The sequence below is a fragment of the Hippocampus comes genome, unplaced genomic scaffold (genome assembly GCF_001891065.2).
Source record: "Hippocampus comes isolate QL1 unplaced genomic scaffold, H_comes_QL1_v1.1 scaffold94, whole genome shotgun sequence".
NCBI lineage: Eukaryota > Metazoa > Chordata > Actinopteri > Syngnathiformes > Syngnathidae > Hippocampus > Hippocampus comes.
The window spans coordinates 2,785,874-2,798,447 of record NW_017806059.1 but is presented as its reverse complement, the minus strand read 5'-3'; the positions used below and the strand labels follow the sequence as shown (position 1 = coordinate 2,798,447).

Genomic DNA, 12,574 nt, shown 5'->3' with positions numbered 1-12,574 from the left:
TGCGAGTTCTTTCTGTGCTGCCCGGTACCAAATGCCCGGCGGACCGGTACCGGTCCGCGGACCGGCGGTTGGGGACCTCTGGTCTATACTGTTTATCCTGTTCAGATCACATATTGTCTTTTTTTTAATACAGTGTAGCTGCTATCCTTTCTTAGCTGTGTGTGTTTAATGCACAGCATGTTTGCATGCCGATTTGCACTGAGGATTGAGAGGAAGAAATTTCATCTATGCTGCATGTCATACATAAAGCATATTTGACAATAAAGATGACCTTGACCCTTGACAATATCATTCACATCCATGCATTCATATTGTATCATTCAATGTGTTTCAATAATGTGAATGAGGATGCTTGTGGGCTTTGTCTTCACAATTTTTTATTCAGAAAAATAAGATGCTCCAGTGTTTTAAATTTAAGTCTGTTGCGTTTCTTGCATGCTATTTCCCCTGCTGTGGAGAACACACACACAATGGAATAAGACATGGCGAGACAAACCCGAGAGGCAGTTGGTGAGACAAGGAGATTTTAATAAATACCTTATTCTCCAAAAGGAGATCAAAATGGCTCTTCACGGCGAACAATTTGCGTTTGTCCGGAAGCTGCTCCATATTATGCACGTACTGTAGCAACGTCACTCGAGTGAAGCGCGTCTCAGCAGTCGATTGTCCGCTGCTCTCTGCTGTGCGCGCGTGAGCGCGAGCACGTACTCACGGCGCCGACTTAACCCACGCCACATAGAAGCTTTGAACTACGACAACAGCTAAGCTAGCCTAGCCGATGTAATGATGGTCAGCAGACATGGTTTACGTTTTATGTGACTTTTAATAACAACGTGGCAGAGTCAACAAACATCCGGTGTGCTCACTCGCAGTCACTTCCTGGAACTCCCCCTTAGAGGCGGGACCTCTCAATCAACTGGAGTATGACGTCCAGTACAAACGTTCATAAAGCACTTCTGATATAAGGCTGGTGTCGGCTGTCTTATTACATGACAGCCGACACGAAGCTCGAAGTCAGACGGACACGTTTTTCTGATAATCTGTGTGTTTTCCGTTTTGCCCAAATATATACTTTTATTCGAGTGAGGGTGAGGTCTGGCTTGTTTCGGCAGGCGGCATTGTGTCGCCAGACGCACTTCCTTCTAAACACCGTGTGGCGGGCTTTTGCTACGTCGACGCCCCCTGGACTGAGTCAACACAGTCCAGGCTGAGCCGACTCAGTTCACCTGTTCATCACGTGATCTCATGAAGCAGCACACGCACCGACACGTGGATTGCTCTGTGAGCCCGACGCATGCGTCAATGCATCGGTGTCGCTGGACTCATCACTACTTTTTACTTTCCTTTGCTGTTCGATTCCTCTGTGGCTCTGTCCACCAACTTTTTGTTAGTGAGGAATTCCACTTTTTTCTGTTCTTGCGACTAAATTTTGTCAACGTTCTTTTTCGATTACTGCTCTTTGTCTGCCCATAATTGTTGGAATAAAGCCTGTGTCGTTGCTCTCAAGTGATGTGTGGTGGTCAATTCTCTGGCTGTGAGACATAAGAATTACAAATCTTAATCTAACAAGTTGAAGTATTAAGATGAGGCTCTATATTCTAAAAAGGTGTACATCTGGTTTGGATATGAGTTACTGTTTGAAGACGAGTGCAGGGTGGCAGATCTGCAAGGAGGAGGGCTGCTCCACTGTGGAGTAGCAACTAGCCAACTTCAAAAATGACCACCAAACTTTTTTTTTTATTTTAATTTTTTTTATTAAAACTGCATGTTAATTGTGCATGGTGGAAATACATCTGCGCTGTGAGAATTTGGAGACCTCCCTCCATCCCCAAAAGCTTCGCTGCCCAGTGGGATGATTAAAAAAAAAAATAGTAATCTACAGTGATGGCTTGATGCCCACTGCTCACATAATCATGAATGAAATGCAGTATACCCGCAGAGCTCAATCTGTCCATCTGTGCCCTTTTCAAATTCACTCGAATTACATTAGACCAGCGGTGCCAGTATTTATACACGGACTGAGCAGACATAACTTCAGACCTACTTCCTGCCACCAAATTTCCGGGAGCATCGCTTGCAGTGCTGAAACCCCCAGTTTAGCACAAACCGGTCTGGCAAATTGGCAAACGTGTAACAAGGCTTTCAAAAGATGGAAATCAGGATACGCAGGCAATCGCGCTCTGCCGCATATGCCGTCGATGAAAATAGATCCTTATTGCGTTCATTTGTTTTTTTCCGACAGTTTTTGATGATTGTAAATGGTGTGGGGGCGGATCAAGTCTGAAAATATTTTATTCCCCTACTGTCACTGAATTGATGGGGGAAAAGATAAAGGGGAATTGAGGTCAGAGACAGAAATTTGACTACATTTGAGACACAACTTGAGTGAACAAAATGTGAGTTTGTCGTGAACACAAATACTGATCAGACACCTTGGTAATGAAGCTGAGGTGATTTTTCTTCATTTGTTCTCGTGTCTCCGGCAAAGTGGTTAGCATGTCTACCTCACAGTGCTGAAATTCAGGCTTGCTATCTTAATCTTGGCTTTCCTGTATGAAATTTGCATGTTCCTCCTGTGCTTATTAGGCATCCCTTTGGGTATTGCATCTTACTCCCACATTCCAAATCAGGCGTGTGATTCACTAAAGACTGAATGTGAATAGTTGTTTGTACATAGGTGTCCTACGACAAACTGGCAACCAGTCCAGGTAATAAACCGCCTCTTGCCCAAAGTCAACTAGGACAGACTCTAACTTGTCTGTGACCCTAATGAGGTCATAGAAAGTACACGGCTTGATGCCCTCTTGCTTGTGGGGACTGAGATAATGCTCATGACTGAGTCTTACAGGAGCTTCAAATAGATAACCAGATGGTGTGAAAATAGTGGCGGAAGGAAGTTGGTGCCATTCAAACAGGTGCCATTGACAGCATAGTTGAATGAGAGCAGTTGCTCGTGACAGGAAGATTCAGCTAATGTTAGCCTCATGAACATACCTGAGTAGTGTGCTAATGCGCACACACAGTCACGTTTACTGGTACATGTTTGAAAAGGGTGTCGTTCTAATACACAACAAAAAAATGGCTGGTCCTTTGTGACTTAACATCACACACACACACACACACACTGGGAGAATGCAGTCAAAATATGTAAAAAGTGGTCATGTTCAACGGGAAAACGTTCAATCGAAGCTCAGGGAGTCAAAGTGATATGCCAATAACTATGAGAACAACAGTCAGCATATATTCAGAGGGACAAAGCAGAAATTTATACAAGATCAAAAATGAAATCGTCCTTGTTTTGGCAAACAACAGGCTATTAAGTATGAGCGGTGTGTGTCTGTTGCTGAAAAAAGTATGAGTTCAATTTTTTTTACATTCATTTGTTAAACTGACAATTCCACGTTTTATAACCTTGCTTTGCCTCATGATAGACCCTTTTCACCCCATAATTTAACCCTTCCATGCACCCTGTAACCCGATAACATAAGCTGTCCACTGTAGTAACCGCTGTCCCTGAAAGGGTTCATGAGTTTTGTTTCATAATTTTTCCCGGGTATCCCACAAAGCCCGTCGTACTTGTGTCCTTGTAGAACACTGCTTAGTATAAAGCTTGTCAATCTTCGAGTAAATGTAAAAAAACAACAAAACTTCCATCCATCCATTTTTGCGGTACTTGTCCTTGTTTTGTTCATGGGCAGTGGTGTGCAAAGTGGGGTGGGGGGGATCAAGGGGGCAACCCCCACCCCCCTCCCCATTGCTGAAAGATTATGAATGGGCTGCGAAATTACCCCAGTTAGTCAGTACACCAGATGTGTATCACCCCCCACCCAAAAATGTTTCTGTTCACACCCCATTGTGTCACCCGCCCACCAAATCACTGATCACGCCAAAACATTCGAAGGGGCATCCGTGTTGGACAAATGGCCATGAAGCTCATCACAGGTTGGATGTATGTATGACAGTGAATGGAAAAATCGACCATACCCTGTTGTCGACATTTTTTTTCTCAGGCGGTCACCCAGGCATCCACTGTGATTTGCATGCCCCTGGTCACAGGTGGTCTGTCGTTTGTCCTTGTTGATGAGAGGGAGGGGTGCACCATGGATTGGTCACCAGATAGCCACAGGTGGTGCAATCATTTGGCAACACGAGTATTGTTCATGAATGTCTGGTTATTTAGTTTCATGGTCTTTGACAATGATAATACCAAGTCCCATTCAGCACAAAGATTTGAGATCTCACTTTTGCTGCCGGCGGTTTCACCAAGGTTGCGTGTTGAGTATTTTTAATGGGGACAGTACATCAACAGGGAAAAAAAAAATAAGACGTGTTTTTGTGAGCCTCTGCAAAATGCGTTTCAGTCAGTTAAGCCAAAGGGCCAATGAAGATCCCCAGTGAGCTTCAATTTTGACAGTTTACGAACTAAAAAGCCAGCACAAAGCCGGCAGAGAAAAGATGTGCGAGTTTCCTCTAACTCCAGGAATGAACTAACAAGAGAGGAAGACAGCGCTAAGGACCAACGTCGAGTCTACGATGACTTGTTTTTGGAGTGAGCAATTATTGATCAGAGGTTGAATTTTGGTTTTGACTGGAACTAAAACCAAACCTATCGGCATGAAAAATGCTCGATATGCATCGTGCCAGGCGACTTTGAATGCTGTGAATAAAGATGTCAAGCACCCGATTGATACTTCGGTCAGTAGAAAGCTTTTAAAAACCACGCGTCACATTATTACGAAGACAGCGTGTAACCTACAGTGTGTGGTTTTTACCATTAAAGTACGCAAAGGACCGCCGGCATTTTTCCACGCCGCGCACTCATTCTGCTGTGTTTGCTTTCTGCCACCGCATGGACAGCATCACTTGAGAATCAGCAACACTACAACAAACGTACGTTTTTGACGGAATTTTTTTTTTGTTGTTCTCATTTTGCCATCAAACAGTTACACATGCACACACACACCTCTGGGAAAGTCAGACAAAAGAAAAAGTGACCAATAGCCTACGATTCTCTTTGGGAACATTTGGTCTGAACTTTAATCACAGACACAAGAGAATTCACCAGAGAAATGCATAAATACGTTTGCTTGCTGACACAGAAGTGACCTGACATAGGTCAACAATTCCTGTCGGTTTTATTGTCCGTCACCTCTTTACCCTCACTGAAATTGAAATGGCACCAAAGTGCACCACGTTGCGTTGTCGTTACAAAGATTTGGAGGGAAACAGATTGAAGCTTCCGGCAAGCAGATGACTTTTGCGGTTTATGTTTGGGTTGTCACGCTCATGTGCTCTGAGTACATCTATGTGCACGTCAAAGCCATTTTGCATGTTCGCATGCGTCACTGGCTTCGGTTTCGGGGCCCGGAGAGGCCCCTCCTCCTTGGCTGGGCCCCACCCCTTCCTGTGTGTGTATAAAACATTGCATTGTCTCTCTCGTGCACTCACAACCTGACCACTGAAGCAAAAAGCTCTTTGCGACGTCCTCGTCAGCACACATGGCTGCCGGTAAGTATCAGAAAAAGGATTCTTTTGTGTTACTTTCAGGCTTTCTACAGGGCTGCACAACATTATTTCTATTAGTCTTTCTAAATGAAATGGTATGCATTGGTGTTTTAATTTAATTTAATTTTTTTCAAGTGGAACTCAATTTTACAATATACGGCATTTAAAATGAGGCATGCTGGAGCCATGAATCCTCAAACTGGATTAAATTGAACCCTTTGAGGGACAGCGGTTACTACAGTGGACAGCTTATCGTGTTATTTGGTTACAGGTTATCATTAATGGGGCATGAAAGGGTTAAATTCAGTTGAGTTAAAAAAAAAATTTTAAAAAGATTCAATAAGTGTCACTGAATTCTGTGAACTATTGAAACTAGACCCAATATTATCAATCAAAAAGAATCCATCAATGACCGATCAGGGCCATTAAAGCCATGTGATGAATTGATAATTAGTGGCCATTGTTGGACATCACGTCTTGATTTTCCCAGCGTTAATATTTAAAAATGCAGAGTGAGGGTAAAGAGGATGGATAGGTGAGAAGGAGAGGAGTATGAAGACAAGTGGACGTTGGAGGACTTCCACACGTAGCAGCCCAACCATTTGAAGAATAAATGTGCGACAAAGATCGGCTGCAAACAGGATTCATATTAGCATTGAAAGAAGGACTATTTGCACCCCGCCATTGTGCGAAAAAGAAACGAGACGGCTCAATGAGTGGTTTCAAGGAAGCTTTCCCTTTCACTTGTGTGAGGATGTTTTATGTTAAACAAGACGACACGCATCGTCTGGTATCAAATCTTTTCCTATGGGTTGAAGTACTTTGTTCATTTATCCCTGTCATCGGGAATACGATAAATATTGACTAACGCCAAACACGCGTCAACAATACCCGAAATTAAAGGGTATTGGTTGTGTTACTTTGGGATTGTGTTGACAGCGGTTACTACATTCCGTGTGTGTGTGTGTGTGCGTGTGTGTGTGTGTGTGTGTGTGTGTGTGCGCGCACGCGTACAATATCACGACTTCATTGTGTTTGCGCGGCATGAAGGGCTTTTTCCTTTCACTCCACTCTTAATTGTGATTGTTTGTCTGATCCTCTCAGCTGGGGAGCATACATTTGTTTGGAGAGCAGACAGACTGGTGGTTTTGAAGTAATGTCGTCAAACTTTTATTTTTGTTTCCCACCCTCACCTCTTGCCTGTGCAGGCATGAATGTACTTATCTTCGTGGTCGTTTTCCTGGCTGCTGTCTCCAAGGTCTCCCTGAGTCTGCCATCGCAATCGCCTGTAAGTGAAACACACACGCGCGCGCACACACACACACACACACACACACACACACACACACACACACACACACACACACACACACACACACACACACACATTAACCAGCAGTTGTATTATGAGGTGTGTTGCTTTGCTTTGTGAGGCTGCCACATTTTGTCTACAAGGAAACATTTTCTCCACCACAAAGGTAATATGCCAAAAGTTGGTCTACGTACAATAAACACACATATGATATGATGGTTTCAGAGGTCTTTGTCTTCCTTTTGGACCGTATCAGTCAATTTAACTTATGCGGTCCTCACACAGACCAGCATGGGCCAAAGATTTGAACACACTTTGTTCTAAAAGTAAAGCTGCCCCCCCCAAAAAAAAAGAAAAAGTTGCATTTCAATGGCAAGACATACACACACACCCAGACCACATTATTATGAATAGTATTCTTAAGAATACTTGGGAGACGCGGCTCTCTTATCATCTCCAGATGACAGAGAAGAGATCTGATGGCGCGGCCCTTGTGTCGGGCGGACGGTCGTACAACCACACGCGCCAGGCACGCTCTGCTGGAACGCTCCCCTCGGCGCAGCAGTCCAACTACAACCAATCCCCGGAAGACGCCGAGGCTTTGAACACCTTGAGTCAGCTCCTGGTCAGACTCATCTCCAGGAAAGGTGCGTGATGATGCGCTTGGCAAACGGAGAGGATATACCCGCTCCCTCTGCGTCCACTCATGCTGGGCTGCAGTCCTGCCATCTGCCATTTGCTGCTTCGCTCTTGCTTTCTCTGCCTTCGATCCATTATCCCGCTTTTTCTTTCACTCTGTCAAGCTTTTCTTTTCATCCCTTCCTTATTTGCTTACGTTCATCGCCTGACATTTCTCCGAATTTTCAAGACACCATGTTGCTCGGGTAAGTCACCGCTACGGTATAACAGCACATAAATTGCTCGACTGCCTTACAGACATGATTATGACCCATGACGGACAGAGGCCCAAGAAAATTGTAGTACAGTCTTAGGTACATAGTCCGAATACAAAGTACCGTATTGGCCCGAATATAAGACGGCCCTGATTATAAGACGACCCCCTCTTTTTCAAGACTCAAGTTTGAAAAAAGACTTTTTGAACACCACATTAATTTTTATACAGAAAATAATTACAGTACATCTGAAACAAATGATTATAACAATGTATTTGAGAGAAAAAGCATGTTATTTTGCCTCATTCAAATCTAAAGTGCAATCACATTCGTAAATGAATGGCTTCTGGTTTTTGAAATGTAAATTACATCATAACTTCTCCTCAGCTGCCAGTTAACCTGGCCGATCGTCGACCCACTTTTCTCCAGCTTGTCACTACGTTTCTCCATTTTCTTCTCTTTTCCTCCTTACTGCTATTTTTTTTTCTTCTTCGTGCTACCACTATTTTTATTTTTATTCTTCGTGGCAGGGGTTCACTTTGGCCTGGGGAGTCAAATTCAGCATTCGCTTCATTAATATCTGGCGCCATCTAGCGCCGTGAATGGGTATAATGACCCCCACTTTTTCACTCTTATTTCAATGCAAAAAACACCGTCTTATATTCGGGCCAATACGGTATTTGCGATGGCGGCAAAGCACTACTTTCTCTTATTAGACAGGGCTTTGGCCTGACAAAATGATACTCCTCACCTCATTTCAACATAGTTCCTGAGCAACAAGATGGCACAAGAAAGGGCCAAAGCACTACTTTTATATTGCATAGGACTTTAGCCTGCTTCAGCACAAAACAGCAAACATGTCGAGTATTTCAGCAGGATAGGACAGAGGTCGATATTTTTTCGGCAATCCGGCGGGATTCCCATGGCATGAGCGTCAACTTTAACTTTAATCACGGGATTTCGATGGCACAGGATAAAAAACGTACACAGGATCAGACAGGAGTGGGATCTCAGTTTTTTCCGATGCGTTTTCTATTCCATGGTGCACGAAATCAGGAGAGTCCATGAGTAGAAAGGGGGTGACAAACTGTTCAATAAAATGAGTAGAATGCAACTTTATTCCTTCTTATTATTATTTTTAATATAGCCGACCCCCAAAATGGGAACAGTACAGGAGTGGACGTCGTTTTCACCGGGATGCGACAAGATTTATTTCATTTTATTTTTGTTTGCTAAGGTCTGGTTATGGGATGGGATTTTTGGTGTGTGAGTGGGATGGGACAGGAATGAAAATCTATTCCCGTGTCATCCTTTCTACTGTAGGGTAAATGAATTTGTGAGTAGCAAATCATGATGATGAACTCTGTATTTTCAGCTTTCATTGGTGGTGCCGTGATCATCAACAATCAATCGATCATACTCACATTCACAGCTGTGGATACTTTAGAACAGTGATTCCCAAACACTCTACCATGGCACATTAGTGTTACATGAGAAATTGTTGAGTGTGCCGTGAGGACATGATCAAGTTAACACTTCATTGGCCCCAAAATGACACTGTTCAACAAATGTTTACATTTTTTTTAAATTATAATGATGCAAGTAGACTTTTCTACATGAACTTTTTGCACTGATTACAAAACTGACCTAGGTTTTTTTTTTCCTCTGGCACACCGGGTTTTCTTCTTTTTATTATTATTATTATGATTATTATGAATTAAGGGTTAGGTTCAGCAAGGAGCGGAATTTTTCTTTGGTAGAAAGCACAACACATGGTCAAATGTGGACTGCACAAGCTTTTATAGGTCAAATTTTTAAAAAATTAAATACCTCAAAGACCTGATGTAGTAGAAAAGTAGCACATTTTAAAAAATCGTGGTAAAAAACACATTTGGCGACACTTGAAGCCATCTCTGATTAAAATTTGCTGTTGACCAATGCTCTGATTTTTATATACATGAGAGACGATGTTCACTTTCTATACGGGCAACATATCACGACAGGCATGGAAGTCATTAAATGATCTTCCATAGGTGGCAGAAGGTACGATTAACCTGTCTATCCATTGCTTTCCAACAGACTAATAGTTCAACCAAACAAGCACACATTTACGACTCCACTTTTTTTACGTTTGGTAGCATGCCGTGAGATTTTTCTTATGTCAAATGTGCACCTTGGCTCAATCCAGGTTGGAATGCACCATTGTAGAAGACCAGCCAAAGTATTTCAATGAGTCACTTTGTGAAAGTCATGTGACGCTGACGCATGGTTGTCTTGGGTTCTTCTAGGCATGCCCTACCAAAGCAGATCCTCCATTGCCAGTCGAGCCAGCGGTCTAGCGGCTGAGCACAGGATAAAGGACCGAGATTATGAGGGCTGGATGGATTTTGGGAGGCGTAGCGCAGAGGCGATGGAAATCTCCTAGAGGCGCGCCTTCAGTGCAGAGCTGCAGTCGTCACCATTGCCAAAAAGCACCCCCTCGATATGTCCGACTCACAGTGCACAAACGGCCAAATGTGACACAAGTGTACAGTTGTTAAGACCAAAATGATTCACACTCTTGCATCATATGTAAAGTTTTATTTGGTGCTTGGGAGTAAATGACACAAGATGGTGGCAAAAAACACTCAGGAGTTGAGTTACAATCACTAAAGGATACTATTTGCCATTTTCCGTCTTTCATTGCTATGTTTTACTTTCTGAAAATTATTCAGATCCCTGATTTTTTATATTCTTAATTTTGAGGGGAACATCATCTGCTTGTTGTGCTCTCGATAATTTTTGGCATAATCTAGTGCATTCAAATCATCCCAGTGAATTTCAAACAATGGATTTGTCTAACTTGAGAAAAAGTATTAATCATTTTGGAAAATGTAAATAATAATATAACAAGACGATTAATGAAAACAGCATATATATTCATGTATACATAACAGTCTTTTCACATTGGATGACTGTAAACTCCATTTCCCAAATGAAAATTCATTACAAATGTTGCAGGGGTGGAAATAATTTTGGCTTAATTTTATACTGTACGTTTATCACTGGATAAGCCATTTAATGAATAAACACTGGTGCGAATCTTAAATCTGAGATTATAAACACTTTTCAAACTACATAAGAAATGGAAACGACAGCGCTTATTTTTATTTCCTTTTTTTCAATATGCACATATGATGTACTATATTAATATGATAATCTCATTAAAACATTTTATGTCTTAGTGGTCATCATTGCCTCTTGGTCCCAAGTTGCTTCTGGCTGCTCTCAATGTCAAGTGTGACGATTTCTAGCCAGAAAATTTTACAATTTGAGAGAGATGGGCATTCTCTGTCCCTGGGATGGAACAGACCCTCGTCCTTCCCGGGCGGACGCCCATTTTTGGGGGGACGGTGGACGGAGGATGCGAAGTTTTTTTTTTTTTTAAAGGGCTAAGCAAGGACGGAAGTGGGTATTCGTCAATTTCTCATCGTCCCGAACCGGGTTAAGTAACTACGGACACCCATTTCACTCAGGGCTGACAGAAACACGCCTGTTCTACGTGTATAATCCGCCAAAAAGTTTACATATCACCAGTGAGTCTGGTGACCGATGGTGGTTGTGTTGGCAGCTAAGTGCTATCTTGACACTGAAACAGTTGTAAACAATTCAAGTAAGATGGCTGTGCCTGACATTCCTGTCCCACATCGTGTGCGTGTGCGTTTATGTGTTTTACTTTGGTGGGCTGCGTCTGCTTATTCATTCGCATGTGTGGAACGTTTTAGACGCCGACGCGAGGCAGCCATACATTTATTTCAACGTGCTGGTTTCTGAATGATTATTTCCTTGGAGAGGGGAATAGGGAGGTGGAGGTCCAGAGTGATAGCCAGGTGATCGGAGATATTGAGGTTGGTGCTTGAGCAGTGGTTCTTAACCTTGTTAGTGGTACCGAACCCAACCAGTTCATATGCACATTCACCGAACCTTTCATTAATGAAAAATAAAAATATGATTTTTTTACACATTCAAGACAAAAAACATTAAAAACAGAAAAAAGTTATTAAAATGGCATATGTATAGGTTTGTAAAATTGTATGACGTACTACAGTCGCGTGTGGTGAGGTTCACGGTTGGTGAGGCACTGACTCCTTTTGTGTCAGATTTACAAATATATAAACAAAAAAGGGTAGCTTATTCAATTGGCTACTGGTTATTTCACATCCGAAATTTGACCCCGTGGGTTGTCCAGGGTTAAATATTCTATTGTACAGTGAAAAGTCTAATCTCTTTTGTTATAAGATTGCAATGAAAACTGTTTGTGTCTTACCTTTATTTGTAGATGAAGTCCATGCGCCTGTCCTTCGCCACAAAAACCTCCGTTACTTTTTTGTAAAAGTCCTCCTTATTTTCCTTTAGTTTTAAAAGTCTCTCCGCCTCAATGGAGATGATCGCCAGGGAGGAAAGTCGTCCTCCTGCTTCGTTGGAAAAAGGGCAGCAGCAACCACCACACTGGTTTACATAGTGAACGATGTTTATTTCGGTCACAGCTGCGAGTTTCCTGGACTCAACATACTCATAGCTGCTCTGCCATTGGCTTACCGAGCATCATCCTGGCCTCCGATTGGCCAAGAGGGACCTCACTGTCTATGTGCGTAGATACTGAAGCTAGATCTGTAGCATCCGATTAGCTGCTCAGGGTAAATTGCTTATGGCTCGACGGATATTCAAATAAACCGTTTCCTCGAATGCTTTACTTGTTATCATGCTAAAAACACCCACGGGACGCTTCGTAGTCCTCGATGGCCATAGTTAGCTCTCGAAGGCTAAAAACCTTACGCTAACTGGAGCGCTTCTCTCTCATTAGCGCTCCAGTTAGCGTAAGGTT

The 12,574-nt window shown here is 42.7% G+C and overlaps 1 protein-coding gene across 1 annotated transcript; it reads left to right on the top strand.

Annotated features, from left to right (window-relative positions):
• The first annotated feature begins 5,417 nt into the window (after window positions 1-5,417).
• LOC109529646 (cholecystokinin-like) lies at window positions 5,418-10,940 on the top strand. The gene is made up of 4 exons (XM_019893027.1): window positions 5,418-5,508; window positions 6,714-6,793; window positions 7,278-7,464; window positions 9,999-10,940. Exons 1-4 carry the CDS (start codon window positions 5,499-5,501, stop codon window positions 10,133-10,135), a joined length of 414 nt encoding a protein of 137 aa, XP_019748586.1. The 5' UTR covers window positions 5,418-5,498; the 3' UTR covers window positions 10,136-10,940.
• Window positions 10,941-12,574: the final 1,634 nt, after the last annotated feature.